The 22,756-nt window shown below is 35.7% G+C and overlaps 2 protein-coding genes across 4 annotated transcripts; both read right to left on the bottom strand.

The window, feature by feature from the left end:
• Positions 1 to 351: 351 nt before the first annotated feature.
• LOC113050648 (DBIRD complex subunit ZNF326-like) lies at positions 352 to 5,667 on the bottom strand. Its single transcript, XM_026213847.1, has 14 exons — positions 5,487 to 5,667; positions 4,559 to 4,675; positions 4,416 to 4,462; positions 4,228 to 4,300; positions 3,552 to 3,912; positions 3,314 to 3,479; positions 3,165 to 3,181; positions 3,052 to 3,097; positions 2,587 to 2,668; positions 1,802 to 1,949; positions 1,606 to 1,705; positions 1,336 to 1,466; positions 1,095 to 1,190; positions 352 to 998 (listed from the first exon to the last, which is right to left on the bottom strand). Exons 3-14 carry the CDS (start codon positions 4,441 to 4,443, stop codon positions 894 to 896), a joined length of 1,353 nt encoding a protein of 450 aa, XP_026069632.1. The 5' UTR covers positions 4,444 to 4,462; positions 4,559 to 4,675; positions 5,487 to 5,667; the 3' UTR covers positions 352 to 893.
• Positions 5,668 to 7,010: 1,343 nt separating this feature from the next.
• Positions 7,011 to 16,275, bottom strand: LOC113050647 (volume-regulated anion channel subunit LRRC8D-like). 3 transcript variants are annotated; one of them, XM_026213844.1, is made up of 2 exons: positions 15,553 to 16,275; positions 7,011 to 11,274 (listed from the first exon to the last, which is right to left on the bottom strand). In XM_026213844.1, the coding sequence occupies exon 2, from the start codon at positions 11,270 to 11,272 to the stop codon at positions 8,747 to 8,749; it is 2,526 nt and encodes an 841-aa protein (XP_026069629.1). In that variant the 5' UTR covers positions 11,273 to 11,274; positions 15,553 to 16,275; the 3' UTR covers positions 7,011 to 8,746. The 3 variants fall into 3 exon arrangements, with proteins under 3 accessions (XP_026069629.1, XP_026069631.1, XP_026069630.1); XM_026213846.1 differs by having other exon boundaries at positions 15,961 to 16,275; XM_026213845.1 differs by having other exon boundaries at positions 16,129 to 16,275.
• Positions 16,276 to 22,756: the final 6,481 nt, after the last annotated feature.

Below are 22,756 nucleotides of genomic sequence, written 5' to 3'. Positions count from 1 at the left end.
CTTCTGGACAACTGTCAGATCAGCAGTCTTCCCCATGATTGTGTAGCCTAGTGAACCAAACTGAGAGACTATTTTGAAAGAAACCTTTGCAGGTGTTTTGAGTTGATTAGCTGATTGGCATGTCACCATATTCTAATTTGTTGTGAATTGGTGGGTTTTTGTTAAATGTGAGCCAAAATTATCACAATTAAAACCAAAGGCTTAAACTACTTCAGTCTGTGTGGACTGAATTTATTTAATACACGAGTTTTGCAATTTGAATTTTATTACTGAAATAAATGAACTTTTCCACGACATTCTAATTTATTGAGATGCACCTCTACAGTAAAATACGCGTGTAAAACAGAAGTTGCTCAGAGCGGTCATTGTTTCCTCCAGTAACTTCCAGTGCAGCTGGTGCAAGTACTCTTACAGATGGTCTTACATAAAGTTCTAATGAGTAAAATGAATGATAATGCTGACATATTTTCACAACAAGCACGTCTAGTTTAAAGTGAAAATTTAATGGTAAACACACCATCTCATCTCAAACCAAACAGTGAAAAGGCAAATGTCCCATCCAAAATATTATAGGGAACAAAATGTAACATCTGCATTTAATTATGAAGCTGTAAAATTTAAAGGCATTCAGAACAGTGGAAAAATATTATTACAAACTCACACAGATACTACAAACACAGTACAATCTGACCCAAGTAGACGGAATTCATCGGAGTCTGCACTGTGAATACAATAATAAAAAGGGAGAAAAATGCCTACACTTTATCAGAGGACATTGCAAGGTGATGTGAAATGTATAGATTCCTGAGCATTTGAAGTTAAAGAAAAGTACAGTACAAAGAGTCCTTTCCTCTTGTCTCTTTTTCTCCATTCAATTCTCCTTTTGTCCATTATTATGAGGCACTATTTTCTTCATCTTCCTCCGCATCATCAGATCTCTCAGGATCCTGAGAATCAGAACTTGTGTCACTTGCATCGAATGCAAATGGGTCTTCTCCCTGTAAAACAAAAAGAGATAAACCTTTAAATATTCTTTTAAAAGAAACGTATATTTTTTAATTTTAATTGTTTTAATATACCACAAACGTCATTACCTTCATGTACTTCTCATAGCGCACCTTCACATTATCATTATTTATTATGGCTTTAGCTGTGACCACGCTGTCTCTTTTTAACTGGTCCTTATAAGCCTTTGAGAGGAGGGGAAAAAACGAGACATGAAATGAGAAAAAAGCCCATATATATATATATATATATATATATATATATATATATATATATAGATGAAAATGACAGTTCATGATATTTAGAGTAGAGAGGACAGAGTACTGTTACCACTTTGCTCTTGAGGTGTGTGACTGAATGAAGATGTTGCTGTACAGAGCTGAAGAGCACAGGAATGTAAATGTCACATGCAACACAGTAGACCACCTCCATTCTTGTCATGTAATCATCTTCTGTCACGCCTGTAAGAAGAGGTTTAGACTGTCAATATTTGTCTTTGTAGTATGCAGAATGATGGGAAATGAGTTACAATACATCAATGTATTTATTTATCATACAATGCATTTTTATAATGTGATGTTGGCTTAAGCAGAGTCATACCTTCCATTATTTTTGCCCATTCATCTTTGCTTCGTCCACAGGTAGACTTGAGTTTGTGTAGGGTAGAGACAGTTTTATGAAACTTGTGAACCATGCAATCCTGTGCAATATCAGAATGGGGTAAATGTACATGAATAAATATAATACAAATCAAGACTAAAACATGAAGGAAAGAAAATTATTTAAAAAGTCTTACATGCAAAAAACTGATGACCTTGTCATCAAATTTGGCCTGCCGTCGTATATAGTCAAGAGTCTCTCTGTGATATGTGCTTCCAAAGTGTTTCTCAATGTCTTTGTCTTCAAATGTGTGGAATTTACAAAAAGCACATGTAAAAGCCCACCTAAAAAACAAATAAATTACACGCTATGAATACTAAAGTGACAGAAATTTGCATTTAACGACATTTATTGCTAAATGTTTTTGAATAACTGATGCAAATGTCTACCGTATTTTTCGGACTATAAGTCGCACCTGAGTATGAATCGCATCAGTCCAAAAATACATCATGATGAGGGAAAAAACATAAGTCGCACTGGACTATAAGTCGCATTTATTTAGAACCAAGAGAAAACATTACCGTCAACAGCCGCGAGAGGGCGCTCTATGTTTTCAGTGTAGACTGCAAGAGCAGTGAGCAGCATAGAGCGCCCTCTGGCAGCTGTAGACGGTAATGTTTTCTATTGGTTCATTTCTCTCGGTTCATGTCAAATTAATTTTGATAAATAAGTCGCACCTGACTATAAGTCGCAGGACCAGCCAAACTATGAAAAACAGTGTGACTTATAGTCCGGAAAATACGGTAATTTGAAAGATTTTGTAGTTGCAGTTTAAATTCTATGGCCTTTCTACATATCACAAGTCATCATTTCACTGCTTTTTTTATTTTTATAATCGATTTAAATAATAAATTTATATCCAGCAAATCAATCTAGATAGTGTTTTAAAACACAAGTGATGAGTAAAATTTTAGTAATCACCTGTGCTTGTCTCCATATTTTTCATGATTCTTCTTGCGTCGTCTTCTGCGCTTCTCTCTGGCTCGAACTTTCCTACCAAGCTCTGCACACAAATATCAAAGGGTTAGTTCATCAAAAATGAAAATTCTGTCACTATTACTCACCCTCATGCTGTTCCAAACCCGTTAGACCTTAGAACACATCTTCGGAACACAAATTAAGATATTTTGATGAAATCCAAGAGCTTTCTGACCCTTCAAAGACAGCAATGCAAGTGATTCGTTCAAGACCCAGAAAGGTAGTAAGGACATCATTAAAACAGACCATGTACATCTTTGGAATGACATGAGGGTGAGAAATTAATGACAATTTTTTTTTTTTTTTTTTTTTATGAAGTAACCCTTTAAACCATGCTTGCACTGAAGTATGGTGATTAATTTAATCTTTTCCAATTTAATTAATAGAAATATAAAAGCCATTACATACCATGCTCTTTATTCATTTCCTTGGAATGGGAAGAAATACAACTCTCCTGCAGAAAAGAAAAGCTCTAGTATCACAGGTTTGATTTTGAGGCATCTTTGATTGAGAATTCTTACCTTTGAAATGTGCGGTCCTAAAGAAAGAACAAAAAAAAAAAGCATCGTAAACATCAACGCAAGGCAACATTTTTGAAAAATACAATAAAGAAAGTGCAACAATTTAACTATGGAAACTGTTTGGTCTAACAAAGCAGCAGATCACATACCCACAATAGTGCTTATGCTGGGAGTAGCTCTGATTATCCTCTTTTTTTTTACCAACTTGCAAGGAGGTACTGGTTCCATCATCTTCCTTTTGGTCCCTCGAATCACCGAAGCAGCTGATTTTGAGTAGTATCTCTCTATGCAAATAGACGGGTTCTGACTAGAGCACTGTGGAAGAAAAGAGATCAACACTAAAAGTCATTGCTTTTGCTCAGTTAATAATCTAGACACCAGACGTACCCCTAAATCTTGTCCTTTAGCCTCAGGTGCAGCAGCACCTATTCCCTGGTAGTTTCTGTGCACATATGGGTGCATGTCTCTGCCCCGTGAGCCAATCGGAGTTGACCAAGAGTGTGAAGGAGAGTTCAGGCTGGAGTAATCGGAGAGATTGGATGTGGAGTATGAACTCTCTCTGCCACTGTCCGAAAACGGAGACCTGGACCTTTGGGAAGACATGACGAAGGGCCTGATGCAATTTGACGAGGCGTCTGCACCCCAGGATGAACAAGTGTCACTGTACCCTCCATTAGAATGATCAAAAACGCTATCTGCTTCTTCAGTGTTCAAAGCCCCAAGTCCAAAAGATTCATAGGCACCATATCTGTTGAAAAAAATAAATGGTAGCATTATTATACAATAAAACTTTTTCTTTTTTGGATTAAAAAGTAACATATATAATAAAGTTTATATAATTTAGAAAAACATATTGAAAAATATTAATTTAATTTACAATTTATATAATTGTTATATTTATTTTTAAACATTTTTTTTTCCTTTTCCAAAACTTATTATAAAATATTACCGAACAGATTACCTTTAAAATAAAAATGTCAAATGTCTCCAGCATTTTATATAGGAGAGCTATTTCTGTTGCCTCTTCAGAAAAGCACAAGAAAGATCCTCTGACAATTCTTACCTGTCAGAGCCATTGGTCTCAAAGTCCTCAGAAGATGCAAACGATCCAAATAATGGCTGATTGTAGCATTTCCCTGGACATTTGACAAGTGACAGTGATTATTTGAGAGTGCTATGGGAATTGACCTCATTCAGAAACAAGAACAAGGCAGCTGTACATAACATTGTAGCAAAATAAAAATTATTTACCTGAATTTTCAGCTGATGATGGGAACATTTCATTCTTATTATTAGACCTTAAAAAACAGATTATAAAATGTCACAATTAAAGACCTGAACATTACTAGCAAGTATAATTATTTTTATATAATATTTTATAATTAAGCAGTTACCTTGTTAAGCTTTTCTATGGTACTTCATAAAGGATTCTGTATTTAGGGGTCAACCAGTGTTTATTTTTCTTTCTTTTTTTTAATGGCCAATATATAACAATCAAGCAGGGTAAACTTCTATAAAGGCAAACAGGAAACCATTAATTTTGCAATGTCATGCCATAAGACAAAGACCAAATAAATAAATAAATAAAACAATTCACAAATAACAAAGTTTTAACTGTTGTGGAAATGCATTACCACAGTCTGTGAAAAAAGGCCCATGTTGTTTTCAGAAGTGAAAAAATGATAAAGAAAAAAAAAGAACAAAAAACTTTCTGTTATGATAGCTTTTATGTAAGAAAATACAATTAAGCATTAAGGGTATGTGCTAGTTTCACACCAGTGAAGTTGTTAAGATTTGTCATTAAACACTTGTAGACAGCAAAAAAATATATATTAAAAAAAAACAGCATAAACTACTCTATAATTCAGATTGTGAACAGGCCTTTGTAAAACAGTTAACACTCCAGTGTTACTTTAGCCCTTGTGTTTGACACTCTGTTCAAGATTTACATGTCAGATTAAAACAGACCACCTTGCTGTATTTACATCCATTTTGCACCATCAATTCATACTTTTATTAAAATAAAATATGTGCTTTGTGGTGTGGGAAATGTTACATTGCCTGCCAACTCCAGACATGCTGTCATTTAAAACTTATACTTTTTAAACTTTTTTTTTTTTTTCAACCAAAAACAACGCATTTAGTGATTAAAATACACCTAGCTAAGGGTCTAACCCCTTTGCAAGGCATTGTGAATACTGAACTCGGCCCACATTTAACCCGTACCAATTATTTTATTTGTATTTATTTATTTATTTTCGTTTCACTGATTCTTTTTCAACAAAAGTAACGTTATTTCGAAATGCAATATAAAGCACTTACCACATAAGCGAGAGTTAATCAGTCCTACCGCGTTCAATTAAAGCAGGTGTCACTGAAATCATTTCCCCCTGGAAACAAACTAAGCGACGGTGTAAGGAAACTTTAGGGCTGGTCTGCAACAACATGCTTCATGCTCCAGAGGACGCTAGTGCTTCACAAACAGATCTTATGCTGAGACCCCAGCTCGGGCCCATTCAAATCGTTGATACTTTTGGTCTCACTGGGGGCATTTGTTCTATAAAACATGTCTTTATAATCGGATTGATACAGCCTTACAATGTCATAAATCTATTAAACACACGATTTTTCCAATAATCACAAACAGCTGTGTTTGGTCTGTCCTGATCAGCTCAGCACCAAGCCACTGGAAGGAAAGTCTGCAACCTCTAGGCAAAAAAAGCGTAACGGTTAATGCTTCTGCTTTTGGCAGTACGTGGGAAAGGAGACCATATCAAATTGTTTTTCTTTCATTCATTTACTTAAGAGGTGCACATTTTCTTTACTTTACCACTAGAGGGGGCTCAAACCTAATGTGCAAGGATTCCACTTAAAGAGTTCGTGAACTGCCTTTATTATTTTGTACTGTTCTCTGAAAATCTAAAGGGTCTTGTTTTGAAATATTCTATTAATATAACTATAAATATTAAAAGCCATATTGTCCATTACTACTCTTATAAATTATTTTATCTTCTTTACCTTCTCAATATATATCTTAGCTGTTAGTTCCTTATTCTGTATAATCAGGAATATTTGCCGAGATCTGCACATTTTGAAGAGATGGACCAGGATTAAGAACCACTGCTGTAATGTAAATTTTAACATTTCAAACAACACAGACACCAATATATTTATTTTCAATATATTTATTATATTAAAAATAGCAAGTTGCAAATTTAACATCCTTTCAAACAAAACGTGATTAGAAGCAAAGCCAAATTCATTCTCCTCTCCATCAAAAACGGAAAGGCTAAACCATGAAGGGCTGCAGTATCAGGCTACATTCAAGGCTGAAGAGCAATACACCCTAAAATAGCTTGCTGAAAAATAAAACATATAGTACTCAGAACAAACATTTAAGTGTTTTGTGTACCTGATTAGACACAAAGTATTTTTTTTCGGTGGAATCATTTCAAATCAGGTACACTGTAGTAAAACTAGGAAATGGAACATAAATTAATGAATCTCCACATAAATGAACAAACAAACCTTAATTTCAAACATCTAACAGAACACAAAGTTACATTTTATAAAACCTATGACAGTTATGTAATTCAAAATCACTCAAAACATTGAAACTTCTCTAGAGTCACGTGTGGTTATAATTATTGTTATGCACACATGTATCAAAAATTATTTTCAAGCCTCATCTGGAATGACATCAAGTCTAAAGATTCTTGAGGGGTCACAAAGATACCAATTACAGATCAGACCCTGCAGCATTTCAGAAGGACAAACATAACAGTGTGGGAAGTCTAATTCCGCAGAATGACTAGACGACTCAAACACAAAAATGTGAGGTGAGTGTCCTTTTGAAAATATGTTTTAATAAAAATAAGAAAAAGAAATTAAATGGACGTCATGTTGTCTCAAACCTGTATGCCTTTTTTGCCTATGCCTATGCCTATAGATAACAAACACACACACACACACACACAAAATAAACTAAAATAATAATAATAAATGAAATATTATATTAAAATGTAAAAGTAAATGTGATCCAAACAACTTTCATTCTTTCATACAGGTTGTCTAGATGTCTGGAATGGCATCGGGATGAGTAAATGTTAGCAATCTTTATTTTTGGTTCAACTATAAAACAACTATTAAATCTTGACCATGTTTCATTAATTTGTCTATGACAGATCTGTTACTTTGTCAAGCAAAATGAAACAACAAAGGTTCAGGTTATAGTTATATAACATAACATGTAATCCCAACATTTGCGTGAATATCGATACCTAACATCTGTCAAGTCACCTTTTTGTGCATTTGCCTCAAAAGCTGACTGCATGGGCATGCACAGTGCAGAGTATGTCAAGAGCAAGGTAACTTAAAAGGGATTCACACAATGCAAGCATTTTCATTACCTTTACCAGCCAGTAATGGATACATTAAAGCAGATTGTATTCATACAGTTACAGGCTAACATATGATGTTAGAATATATATCATATGTTAGAATATATATATGTCTACTGGTGTTTTTGAGCATGAAGGACCATGCAGTCTATGCACATTACAGGTCTGTCCCATCATATGGTGTTATATACAAAACATGCACAAGTCAAATGAGCTCACCATAACTTATGCATTACTTCTGTAACCCACATAAAAAGATGATGCTAAAAGAAAAAGGCTATTTTATTGCCAAAACTTGCACAGACTAAAGGCATCATGTGCAATGCACTCCATCAACAAACATTGTTATTCAGTTCCATGTATTTTGGTTAATAGACATCAAATAGGGGAACAATCTCATAAAAAAAAATCAAACAGATATTAACTGAGGTATAAAATATAGTGTGAGTGAATCTCAGATGGATATGATAACTTTGCATCAATGCAAACATTCAGTTTCTTAAATACTACGTAGTGCACATGATAAATTGCTTAAGTGCACTTTTCACTAAACCCAAATGAGAATTCCTTTTTGAGGAGTACCAGGGGGACCTTTTCAACTATTTTTTATAATTATTTTTTTTACCCTTTATAGCCAAGTACAGTAGTTTAGACTAACAGATACACTAGTTTAGATTAACTTTATAATAAAATGTCAGTTGTTCTGGGTTCTCCCAAACAATAAATACAATCATTAATGGCACCACAGTACACAATGCATGTGATGCAGACTGTGCGGATAACAGCTTGTGAAAATGTTAACATAAATGATCGGAATTATATTTCCACTGTAAAATGGGCAAATCATAAAAAATATTTTTTTTTTCTAAAATAACAAAATATAACAATCATAAAAATTTCAAACATTTGAATACTTTTAACAGAATTCTATGCACTAAGCATAAAGTTCACAAATGTTTATTTCGGCTTACCGGCTATTTCTTCAGGCCTGTGCAAACAAATAACATAAGCTTTGATACTGGACTCATTCCGTACGCATGTAACAGTCCTGGATAAAACTTCTGGACAAAAATTTAAATGACAAAAAAAAAAAAAAAAGTACTGAAACACTGCCTTTTGCGCTCTCTAATTCCATTCACTCAGAAAACCATCTTACCGGGGTTTTTCTTTCCAGGTCAAAAATCACACTCCGTTAGCAAAATTAGCACTGGTTTCCTGACTTAGGCTCTCTTTGACCTCTAGGGGTAGTGAATCAAAAAGGTGATCATCCAAAATGAGGCCATTTCGGCGCAAGAGTCGGCACTGGCCAAGCTGTGAAGGCAGGCAATCCAGGCAGTTGCCCTTCAGCTCAAGATGAGTCAGCTGCAGCAGCTGCCCAATTTTCTCTGGCAGCAATGAGATGCAATTGTACCCAAGGTATAGGCTACGCAGCTTTGTGCATTTAAACAGCTGCTTGGGTACCACTTCCACCTTGTTTCCTGTGATGTCAAAGTGCTGTAGATTCTGGAGAAAACCCACCTCTGGAGGAATCACTACGATGGAGTTTTGACTAACATCCAGGTATCTAAGTTTAAGAAGACTGAACAGAGTGGTAGGTAAGGTCTCTAGTTTGTTATGTGACAGATAGAGGGACTCCAGGTTTTTAACATGACTTATGGACAATGGAATGGAAATTATTTTATTGTGCCACAGTTTGAGGCAGTTAAGCCGCTTGAGGTGCTGGAAGCTGATGACCTCTTCAATGGTATGGATATTGTTCGATTTCAAGTCCAACTCCTGCAGGTTGGTCAAACTAAAAATTGCATGCGGTATCCGTTCCAATTCACAATTTTGCAGCTCCAGTTCAGCAAGGTTCATCATCTTTTTCAAGATATTTAACACCAAGAGTTTAGTACCATCATTGTGAACCACAAGTTTGATCAGGTGGGGTGATAAGTCCGTAATGTTAGTCGGGATCTTGGTAAGGTTGCTCTTCAAATGTAGGATCTTTAGATGCCTCAAGTCCCTGAGGGACTCTAATCCTATCATTTTGTTATTCTCGGAGTTCAAGTTTCCCACCAAGTAGAGCTCTCTCAAGTTCTTTAGCATGTAAACCCAAGTGGGAATCTCTCCTACATCCGTAAACTTGACATGAAGGCAGCAAAGGTGATCGCGGAGGAAACTGAATGCAGTCTGTTCAACTTTGGCGGGGCAGTGGTAAAAGTGCAATTCGCGGAGGTTGGTCATCTGGGAAATTTTCGCTGTGATACGTGCCTCTGGGATGAGTTCTAGTTTTAGGACCTCTACATCAGTGAGGTCAAAGACCGCATCAGGAACGCCAGAAAGCATAAAAAGATGCAGCTCAAGCTTGTCCTGGGCATTGCGAGTCACGTGTTGGCGTAGTTTCTCAAAGGTCCACTCGTGGTTTAAGCTGATTTGCCGCAGTTTGTTCTCACTTACCTCTGAGAGAAAGACACCAAAACGTTTAGAGTACAATTGGTCATACTGGTCCACCATGTGTAAGAGGAAAGCAAAGTCATTCTTCACATCTGGGATATCACTAAAACTGCTTTCTTCTCGAACTTTCTCAAAAGAGTACTCTTTAAGAGGCCGTCTGAATAGCCAAAAAAGTGTGTAAATGCAAACCAAGCCATAAACAAAAATGAGGGCAATGTAGGTAACAAGGAGTTTTTTCAACATGAAAGCCATGTTATGGGTGCATTTAAATTTTGCGTATCCAGTTAAATGCTTAATTTCAGGCTCACAGTCATGGTCGAATTTAATGGACGTGACAAAGGTCATGGTGTAACACAGAATGAGAATGAATTTGACCGTTTTTGTTATTGTTTGAGCTACATAGAGTTTGTAAATCATGTCGCTGTCTTCTACATGTGTACGGAACTTCCTAACCTTCTCAAAAAGTGCTTTAGCTTGCTCTCCATCTTTCTTGTCAAGTATGGTCATACTTGGAACTTCAATGACTGGCTTCTCTGCAGAAAACTTAATGCTAGATTTCACAAGCATGGGTGTGGATGGATTTGGACTTCCCTCCTGACTGCTGGTTGAAAGATGCTTTGGTAATGTAGAGGCTCCGGTCAATCTCTGCTTATTCTCTTCAGAGTCTTCACAGGCTGTCTCAGACAATGCCTTGGTTGTCCAAGGGGACTCAAAACACTTACCCAAAATAGACACAAAAAGCTCAATTTTGGAACTGGTCTTTGGATACTTGAACCAAAAGTTACTGCTTACCATGAGAATAATAGTGTGAATAAGAGCTAGATATGGAAAGTATTTTGAATACCACGGAAGGGCAACATGGTAGCACATCTGATTAACAAAGACGTACTGCTGAAAATCCAGATTTGTTCGTAAACCCGTAGGCTGAGGTTGCCTGACAGGAGACGACTGTGAGAAGTGTTGGACAACACTGTCGGTTTGTTCTTTGCTTGCTGAAGGTGCAGCTGCCAATGTCACATGGCCTCCTCCTGTCCCTGAGCCAAGGGCTTTCTCTCGGAGCCTTTCTATGGCCACAGGGGTTTGGTCCTCCAATGATTCCAGAACAGGAAGGCAAACCACCTGATCTTTGGTTAACTGCATTGTCCCAGCAAATATGGCCAGCATAAGCATGACCACACCCAGGTAATCCATAAAGACGTCCCACCATGGTTTTAGTATCCGATAAGTTGGCTGGATGTCATTTAGAGAGGCAACTTCTGTGAGGGTAAACATTCCTATATGAAGACATAAAAAAACATAAACATGTATTTAGTACACAGTATTATCAATGACAAATAAGAGTGTACGAGAAAAAACATTTAAAATACATGTAACTTATTATATATGTACTCTGTATTAATGTTGATTTAACATGGCTTTGAAAAAAACGAATATTTTTTTATTTAATACATTTCTGGTGTTATCATGAAGTGTACACATGTGGGAAAAACAACAAGAAGTTATCTTTTCAAAGGTAATATATAACAAGTGATATATATATAACAAATATATATATATATTTGGAAAGTCACACCACATGCCATTTTACAACCTCAATTAACCTTGCCTTGTCAAAGACGTCAAATTTATCTGATATTTAACATCTATTAAAATCTTATATATATATATATATATATATATATATATATAAATATATATATATATATATATATATATATATATATATATATATATATACACACACAGACACACACACACACACCTTAATATAATAAAATGCATAATTCTATACAATGACTTGAATATACAACATTTTCATTTTCGCTCGTTCTTTAAGCTAATAAACACATCAAGTGCCTCAATGTTACACTCACTGCTATGAGAAATACAGGCTTGACATAACAAATCATTTTTCATCAAATCAATCTACAAATGCAAGGAGTGGCCTACTACACCACTAGAGATAACAAATGGTCCCATCACTTGGAGAGACATCCTAGTGTCTTTGTCTTATATCGGTTTTCACAGCACAGAGCTTGATCACTGCTCAGGCTCTAAAGCACTGCATTAGACTTTCTCATTAGATTATCAGTCTTAGTGGGCCCATACTGTACTGCATGAAGATAAAAGTCCTGCAGTGGCGAAACCTGGCCAAAGACAATGTTGTCTTTCATATCAAGTTGCAAGTCCCTGCACTAATATTCAGGCATTTCGCAGGCGTTCTATGGATGTGAGAAGCTCAGCTTTCACATTGGTAAGACTTAACTATAAACATCCAACAGGCCAAACTGAATGACCTTCTCACTGTCAGGAAACAACTGACTCAATGTCTTATTAAGGATTAATTATCTTGTATTTTACTTGGCTAATAAAGCTGTTACGTATATACATCATAAATGTTTTCAGTAACATGAATTCGTTATTGGAGTTAATTCTCCTTAAAGGAAAGTGTTATCAGATTACATGTACTATTACTTAATACTTGTATTTTTTCCATGAGGCCTTTCTACTAATAAAACAAAGTCTAGACTTGCTTCACAAGACAATCACATTCCATCCAAGTCACAAGTACTTTGATCTTCCGTTCAAATCTTATGCCTTTGATGTTAACATGTCAACTGTAAGGAAGGTGTAAGAATCTAAGAAGCATGCAGAAAATGTTGAAGTTAATAATACAAATCATTTTGTATTTCAGTCAATAAATGTAAAATAATTAATAAATAGTGTGTGTCACAGATGAACACCTTTAAAGTGGTGCAGTCCAGTTCAAGATTGGCATTAGTTACAGTAGTAGCTGTATGTGCAGAAGTCCTTAATCTGCTTTAATTAGTCTCTAATTTAGTGCAATTACACAATATCTTATTTAGCCAAGTCAGATTGCCATAAACAACAATTACTACTCTCTCAGTGTGTAGCCATTGGGTTAGAAAAGCACTTGTGATTTCTCAAAGGGCACATAATAACGTAAAGATGCATTTTACATCAAAGCACATAGATAGACAGTGTAAAATCAAAAATCTAGATCCTGGCTGGATATTTCAGCAGGGTGATCTATTTTGGTAGATCTGTCATTTTATAAGTATTAACATCTGCAGAGCTCATCACTTCTTTGATGGTACTTTACTGTGAAAAAAGAAAAAATCAGTCCTTTAAAGTAAAAATTAATACCAGCCTATTACATAAAGTGGAAATTGAGCACACAGCCACCAGCAAGACTGTGAATAATATTAAGTCACCTTATAAATGTAATGCTCAAAGACTGGTAAAGTAGGACTCAACAAGACATCAGAGAATGTCTGAGAATTGCTTTTCCCATTGTCTATCCAAAATAAGATGGAAGGTTACACACACTTACCCTAGGAGCAGAGATGTTAAGCAGGCTGGTTTGCAAATGTTTTGAAGAGTCTACAACATAAATGCTCTGTTTCACTACAAGCAATAAATAAAGTATATGGATTGATAGGATATGACATAATCCGGATTCTCAAACGAATGTAATTTTATAGCATTCACAAACAGGAAATGCTTACACAAACATCTTCTGATAATTACCTTATTACTGGTATAGATTAGGGCTGGACAATATGGCCAAAATTTATATCACAATAGAGTTCTTAAGTTTGGTCGATACAATATAATTCTGATATCGATTTGAACACTATTAAAAAAAAAAAAAATCTGCCAAGAACGCCCACAGCAGATGTCTGAGCATACAAACTTATGAAAAATGTATTTGCCAAGTCTATGACACCTCATTTAAAACCATATAATATTTTAGAAGAAAAAAAAACAGCACAAATAAATAAATGTTTTTTTATTATTTATTTAGCCTTCATACAAACAATAAATGTGAAATCACTGTCAAATAATTGTCTCAGACTCACCTAATTAATATTCAAATATTTAACTTTTATTATTATTATTATCTTCTGCTTACCAAGCCTGCAATTATTTGATCCAAAATACAGCAAGAACTGTAACATTTAGAAATATTTTTACTATTTCAAATAACTGTTTTAGATTTGGAAATATTTTAAAATGTAATTTATTCCTTTCAAAGCTATATTTTTAGCATCATTACTCCAGTCACATGATCCTTCAAAAATCATTCTTATATTCTGATTTGCTGCTCAAAAATAATTTATTATGTTGAAAACAGCTGAGTATATATTTTTTTAGGTTTCTTTGATGAATAGAAAGTTTAGAAGGACAGCATTTATCTGAAATAGAAATTGTAACATTATAAATGTCTTTATCATCACTTTTGTATATATATATATAATTGATGTAGCTGCAATGTAGAGGGTTGAACGGTATGTTGGAGTGTCTAGAAAAGCTATTTGGAAAGGATTTGCCATTTTGTCTAAAGCTGCAAGTTACACAGGAATTATTCACATTATTTTTATAAAGACAAACTTGAGGTAAACAAATGTTTCTGCCTGAAATCTAATTAATTGTTATTTCCTGAAACAAAAAGATGGAAAAAACAATTGAATTGGCTTATTTGGAAACAGGTTGTCTAAATTTCTTATTTTAAATTTCTTTTTTCTTTTTTTTTTTTAATATAACTTTGAGAGTATAGCTGTATTCTGATAATATAATAAATCAGAGCTGCAAAATGAATTCTGGTCTTTCACTCATTTTTTTACCAGTCTATGGTGATGAAAAGACACTATTACCATCACAGCTAGCCTTATTTAACCTCAGTCTGGGCTTTTACCCCATAACTAGGTCACGGCTGCATCTGTTATTCTCATTTGCTGTGTCTCAAACAGAAATTTTAAATGACAATGCTGTTAACCAATCATGTCTCTTCATGTTATCCTGCACATTTCAGTGTTGGGGCAACCATATGTGTCCCATATAGACGTTATTGAAATATACATATAGCCTACTGTATATCCCATATACAGTAGTATATCCCATATACAGTAGTATACAGTACTCCCTGTCAGTGAGTTAAAATAAAGTGTTATTGTAATCGTGTATGAACGTGTATGTATATGTGTAGAGGGAAAAACGGATTAAAGGCTGAAACTGAACAATACCTACCAAGTCAAGTGTAAGAAATCAAAATCAGAAATTCAAGAATAATATTGAGGTTAAATATCTTCTGCACATAATCCAACATCACCAAATGTGCCTAAAAAAATGTTAATCTAAACCTAAATTCAAACTCTTTGAAATTAACACTTTACATCAACTTGACTGCAGTGGTTGTGTCTACAACAACTGTCCTGCTGGATGAAATTCTGGGGATATGAAATAGTGTACAATATTATGAAACAAATTATGTAATATGAATTACCTAAAATTAGATAAATCAGTAACTTCTTACAAGATAACTGACATTCATATCACTTGTTATAAATTAGCCTGTGCAACTGTTTGAACAGTCAATTACAGTCTCCTTAGAAAAGTGCCCAAACCATCGTGCTTTGACTGAACTATACTACTCTGACAGTCTTCATAAACATAACCTAAAAAAAAAAAAAACCTCGACAATTTGTAATATTTCAGAAATTAATGAATAACATATCGTACATACTTACTGTCTCATATAAACGTCATCAAACGTCATCCATGCAGCACTTTAATTCCTGAGAATCTGAAACACAGTTTTATCCACTTGTCCCTGCAGTAATGGGGACTCACAAATATGCGGTCCACTCGTCTGGGAGACGTCATTTTGAGGGCATTCACTCCATTGTGTTTCTATACCGGGTCACGCCATATATACGACAAGGGTTTGCTTCCCAATAAGGCGTAAACCGCGAGCAAAACGCGATTTACAGGAACGGACTGTAAATCCCTGTGAACGCAATCCGGTGACTTGTCATGTCTTCGCGGTTCTGTGCAGATTAACGCCGCTCAGGCAGGAAACCGTTGAAAGTCGTATGACTCTGTTGTGTTAAAGCGGTAAAAGTGTCGGTACAAAAGGACAACTTACTAATCCTTACCTGAGAGGGCTTTATGCACATGTAAGGGTCCCCGCTCATCTCATTGTTTATGGTACATTCAGAGCTGCGCGCACAACAGCAGAGTCAACCAGTCTGCACCAGTTCTCTACACTGCATATCCGCCACCTTTAAACCCGCACAAAAACACATTTACAGGCTGATACATACCTCAAAACAAAGCTGTAATTTTAAAACCGTCAACGCTGCCACGATATCCATGCGTACGAAATGATGAATGAGAAAATGTCTCTGATAAACAGAAATGTACTGTCAAATAGAGGAAGTGCGTGTGGGCGGAGCTAAAGTTTACGGGAGGATTTACGCGCGAAACACCTGACCGGTGTCTTGAAGTTACTAAGCAACCAAACCCAGTTTGTTACACATGAATAGTTACATGTTTGAAACTGTTTTTCTACTGTCTATGGTTTGAAAGCACTTTCCACGAATAGGGTAAATACTGGATTTGAACCATCAGAAAATGTTCAATTCTATATATTTTATGTCCAATTCCACACGCTCATTTTAGCATTTCTTATAGGATTATATATTATAAATAAATTATACACCTTATAAATTGTAAAAATAAATCAAATACAAATATGATAAAATGAGTAACACTGTTGCAAATTCAGCCAAAATTAAGATGTCACTCAGAAGGGGTTTGCTACAAATATTGGTTTGTAATTACTGCTGATTATTTTTATCTATCTATATATTATCATGGGTTATGTATTTTAGTCAGTTATTTGGTATAGTACTTGTGTTGAATGGTTGAGACCTATGAATGCAGTCAGTACTTAAACAGAAGAAATTAACATACAATTAGCACCAATGATTATTTTACAGATTAAGCATTCAGTTCTAAAATAAAGTTGGCTGAACTCTCTACTCAAGAACTCTACATTTATTTATTTATAGTAAACCAGCTAAATGTTAAACTCTGTACTTGCTGAGTTTGTCACCATAATTGCTAGAGTCAAGTACTATTTCAAATATGCAATTACTGTTCTTAGAATCAAAACAACAAGCAAATACAAAGAGTAGTTATTACCAGACACCATAAAATAATATGGAGCAAAACTCACCTTATGTCAGTTTTCATCGTAAATGCATGCATTTGTAAGCTTTCTGTCTTGTATATATGTAAATGAGATCCTTTATGTTTTACAAGCGAAACATATGGTTGCAAATAAGATTAAACAGACTTTGCCTTCCCCACCCCACCAGAGAACCAGGTCCAGAGGGTTTTTGCGTTGGGTATATAACTGCCTCATGAATGATTTGGTGTGGGTCAGTAGTGTTGTTAATCATTGTGTCTAGCCACCTGCACACACAGAGGGAGACAAAGGAAAGAATATCAGAAAACCACACAAAAAAGTCTCAGAGTTTGATTGAAACAGAGGGTGACAAGGTGAATCCCACATTCCAATTCATGCCGCAGGCAAATTCTGGGTACATGCGGACATTTCTTGGCATTCAAGTTCTTCAGCTATAATAGGCCGCTCTATAGCTTAGCTTTAGTGATGCTGTCTTTAAAATGACAATTTAAATTTGTTTCTATAGATTAAATGAGAAAGGCTTTAGAACTGTCTGCTTTTAATTGATGGCAAAATAAATTTGTCAAAAAAATATATATAAAAAAAAAATCAAAAAATCAAAAAAAAAGATTGTCTCTAATCACAAGCTTAAAGTGTCTTTTTGCCTCTATCTTCAGCTCCACTTTGACAGCTGCTGGACCTTGCCTTTTTTCATGGTTGAACAGATAGCAGTCTTGTCCTCTGGATACATTTTCAAGATCATATTGTCCAGGGTCATCAGTTTGTCAGGTTTGTAAAGGCCTGAGGTCTGGTGCTTCTTGATTTGTTATTAATGCACTACAAATCACAGACCTGCAAAAACTCTTCAGACAACAGATTAATGAACTTGCCATCAACATGCTCTATTTTGCATTAAACATTTGTTAATATAAATATTAATAGTTAAAGCTGCAGTCGGTAACTTTTGACGCTCTAGCGGTTAATAAACAGAACTGCTTGCTTCTTGCAGAAGAACCGGAAATACTTCTCTCTGTTTATGTCTATGAAGAATCACAAAGGTACTGGGTTACTCCACCGCAGTACCCCCGAAGCAATCTTAAATAGTCAGAATATAAACACTTATTATAGGTGCACCCTAGTGATTCAGGACAAGCTAAAAACAGGGCTTGGAAAATGGATTCATGGTGTACTCGCTTATTATATACATTTTTCTACATTTTGAACACAAACAAAGTTACGGACCACAGCTCTGATTGGTTGTTTCTTTCCGGGAGCGGATGAATTTCTGCAAATGGCAATAGAACCACTGGGAGGAGCCAGAGGAGCTTGATTTTTTCACAGATTATCTGTCTCATATTCTACTGTTAGGACATAATGACAGGTTTAACAAATATGTAAAAAATATATTTTTTCAAAAGTTACCTACTGCAGCTTTAAAGGGATAGTTCACCCAAAAATGAAAATTCTGTCACTAATTACACAAATTCATTCATTTTTGGAGCACAAATTAAAATATTTTTGATGAAATCCAAAAGCTTTCTGAGCATGCAAAGACAGTGACGCAACTACCACATTCAATGCCCAGAAAGGTAGTAAGGATATCATTAAAATAGTCCATGTGACATCAGTGGTTCAACCGTAATGTTGACGTGTCAGTTGTGTTGCTGTCTATGCAGGGTCAGAAAAGTATGATTTCATCAAAAATATCGTAATTTGTGTCCCAAGATGAACAAAGGTCTTACAGGTTTGGAACAACATGAGGATGAGTAATTTTTGTGTGAACTATCCTATTAATAATAATAACTGCTGCACGCCATGGAGTGCAAACGTGGTCCCTGTATGGGTTCGTGGATCACCTGTTGAAGCTCTTATTTTTAATGAGTCTACATTCTACATTTGGTATATGGAATGTTTTAGACTACGTGATGACAAGGGATCAGGCGAAAGTTAAACATCTCCATCTTGTTGGCAAAATAGTGTACTTGTACTTTCTATTTTAGGGTGCAAGTACTTGCCTGCCTTAGATCTGTATGTGGTGTTGTGTTTCAGGATGGTAATTAAGATATGTTCTATATAAAGGCATTCGCTGTCCACTTTTGTCAAAGTTAGATGACATGCCAGCATACAGAGCAAAACTGTGACAAAATATTTGCTTCCATCTCTTTTGGAGTTTTGTACAGGTAGAGGTAGATGGAGGGCATTTTCTAATTCTCTGATTTCAATAATAATATAATAATAATAATAAAATACTAATTTTACCTTCAAATGTAGCATCATTTACATTAAACAACTACATGCAAGGCAGAGGTGATGCTTTTGAAAGGTGCAGTAGCTATAGTATTTGTCCTCTCTGATTTTTACTGTAGACCAGACCATGATTCAGCTATCAATAGCCATATATCCATCACAGCTGATCATGTGACCAAGCAAACACTCTCTGATCCCCACTTGGTGCTGGAACATGAGATGAGATAGGAGACAACACCCACATACCTCCGTTAGACAGAGGATTGCTACGTCAGACATTAATAATTCCCTTTCATATAAATTAGGCCTAACTGTTGTACAGCATCATCTTTTACTAGCATTCTCTTAATGACCATATGAAAATAAAGTAAATTTGAACGCAATGCATTTTTTTAATTAATTAGTTTTTGCTAGAAAAGGAAATATTGAATATATTTAAGAATTTAAAAAAAACATTGAATCATGCTATACAGATTAAATTATTGGCTTTAAAGGGGACCTATTATGCCCCTTTTTATAAGATGTAATGTCTCAGGTGTCCCCAGAATATCTCTGTGAAGTCTCAGCTCAAAATACCCCACATATCATTTACTATATCATGCCCAAACTTTCCCTTTTTGGGTGCGAGCAGAAACATGACCTGCTGCTCCACACTCTTCTTCCAGAAGAGGGCGAAGCCTTTACAGTCATGCTTTCGGATACTCTCCAATAATAAGTCGCACAGTGTATAGAATTCATGATGTATTAATGATGTATTAATGTATTAGATGTATTAATACCTGTTTTTATACTGTCTGTGATCAAAACCGGCTCTTCGTGATCCAACTTCATATCCAGAACACACAAATATACCACACTTTATATTTTGTGAAACAGTTGAAACAAATGTGCCGAATCGTGTTGAGGCTTCGAAACAATATGACTCTCGTCTCCACTGTGGCACCTAAGTTAGTGGTCACTTGCGCAGCATTGTCAAAACTTAAAGGGTTAGTTCACTGAAAAATGAAAATTATGTCTTTAATGACTTACCCTCATGTCGCCAAACCCGTTAGACCTCTGTTCATCTTCGCAACACAGTTTAAGATATTTTAGATTTAGTCCGAGAGCTCTCAGTCCCTCCATTGAAAGTGTGTGTACGGTCTACTGTCCATGTCCAGAAAGGTAATTAAAAACATCATCAAATTAGCCCATGTTACATCAGAGGGTCAGTTAGAATTTTTTGAAGCATCGAAAATAAATTTTGGTCCAAAAATAGCAAAAACTACGTCTTTATTCAGCATTGTCTTCTCTTCCGGGTCTGATGTGAGCGAGTTCAAAACACTGCAGTTTAGTGATATCCGGTTCGCAAACGAATCACTCGATGTAACCGGATCTTTTTGAACCAGTTCACAAAATCGAACTGAATCGTTTGAAACGGTTCATGTCTCCAATACGCATTAATCCACATATGAATTAAGCTGTTAACTTTTTTAATGTGGCTGACACTCCCTCTGAGTTCAAACAAACCAATATCCTGGAGTAATTCATGTACCCAAACAGTACACTGACTGACAGTACACTGAAGAGAGAACTGAAGATGAACACCGAGCCGAGCCAGAGAATGAACGAAAGGATTGACTCGTTCTTATGAAGCAGACTGACACACAGAGCGTCTGAACCAAACTTATTCTTTTGGTGATTGATTCTTATCTGATTCTGTGCTAATGTTATGAGCGCGGGTAAATCGAAGGATTTCAAGAGCAACCGAAAAGAATCAAAAGCAATCATCGCCAATGACGTCATTACTTTGAGCTCAAAAGAACTGGTGAACCATTTTCTTCAACCCGTTTATTGAATCGAACTGTCCGGAAGAACTGGTTCACGGAAAAGAACCAAACTTCCCATCTCTACTGGTGATCCGAAAACCGATGCAACCGGTTCTTGATTCGTGAACGAGTCAGTCTTTTGTTCATTATCTGGCTCGGCTCGGTGTTCATCTTCAGTTCTCTCTTCACAGAAGTTCAGTCACTGTACTGTTTGAGGAAACGAATTACTCCAGGATATTGGTTTGTTTTAACTCAGGGAGTGTCATCCAAATTACAAAAGTTAACAGCTAATTTGTGGATTAATTGTTAATTTGTGTTTATTGGAGACGCAAACATTCAGTTCGATTTGGTGAACTGGTTCAAGAATATCCGGTTACATCGAGTGATTCGTTCGTGAACTGGATATCACTAAACTTGTAAACTTTTGAACTCTCTCTCTCACACAGACACGGAAGAGAAGACAATGATGAATAAAGTCATAGTTTTCGCTATTTTTGGACCAAAATGTATTTTCAATGCTTCAAAATATTCTAACTGACCCTCTGATGTCACATGGACTACTTTGAAGATGTTTTTATTATCTTTCTAACCATGGACCGTATACCGTACAAACACTTTCAATGGAGGGACAGAAAACTCACGGACTAAATCTAAAATATCTTAAACTGTGTTCCGAAGATAAATGGAGGTCTAGTGGGTTTGGAACGACATGAAGGGTAAGTTATTAATGACATAATTTTCATTTTTGGGTGAACTATCCCTTTAAGTTTCACCTCAGCCATCCCTACTTTCTGAATGTGTTTGTAAGCACACTGAATGGCTAATGTGGCTAAAGTTACTGTATTCAATGAGACCAGAGCTAACTTATGTTGTTATTTATTTTTAAGAAGCAATTGATTTGCATTTATGAATTATAGAGATGGTGTTTTGGGGTTAAAAATTTAAATTAAATAGCTCTGGTCTCTTTGAATACAGATACAATGTGTTAAGAAGCACATTCAGAAAGGTTTCCAAACATTCGCAAAATTAATAGTTAGGTATTTGCATGTCCCGGATATGAAGTTGGATCACGAACAGTTGGTATTGGATCCATAAATAAGAATCAACTTTTGTTGGCCCTTGTTTGCAAAGTTTGTAATAATTAGCATTATTTTAACACATACGAATTTAGCGATTTTCTTGGACCTATTCCCTTCATGAATAAAATTAGTCCACTATGTCCTTAGTGAGTTAATAAAAGTAAAATTGGCATAATAGGTCCCCTATTATGTTACACAATTAAAGCTGCAGTAGGTAACTTTTGACGCTCTAGCGGTTAATAAACAGAACTGCTTGCGTCTTGTGGAAGAACATCGTAGCCGGATTTACTTCTCTCTGTTTATGTCTATGAAGAATCACAAAGGTACTGGGTTACTCCACCGCAGTACCCCCCCCCCCCCCCCCCCGAAGCAATCTAAAATAGTCAGAATATAAACACTTATTATAGGTGCACCCTAGTGATTCAGGACAAGCTAAAAACACGGTTTGGAAAATGGATTCATGGTGTACTCGCTTATTATATACAATTTTCTACATTTTGAACACAAACAAAGTTACGGACCGCAGCTCTGATTGGTTGTTTCTTACCGGGAGCGGATGACTTTCTGCAAATGGCAATAGAACCACTGGGAGGAGCCAGAGGAGCTTGATTTTTTCACAGATTATCTG

Source organism: Carassius auratus, chromosome 31 (genome assembly GCF_003368295.1).
Source record: "Carassius auratus strain Wakin chromosome 31, ASM336829v1, whole genome shotgun sequence".
NCBI classification, from domain to species: Eukaryota; Metazoa; Chordata; class Actinopteri; order Cypriniformes; family Cyprinidae; genus Carassius; species Carassius auratus.
Note: the sequence above shows the minus strand (reverse complement) of the source record. Positions and strands in the feature narration are given on the sequence as shown.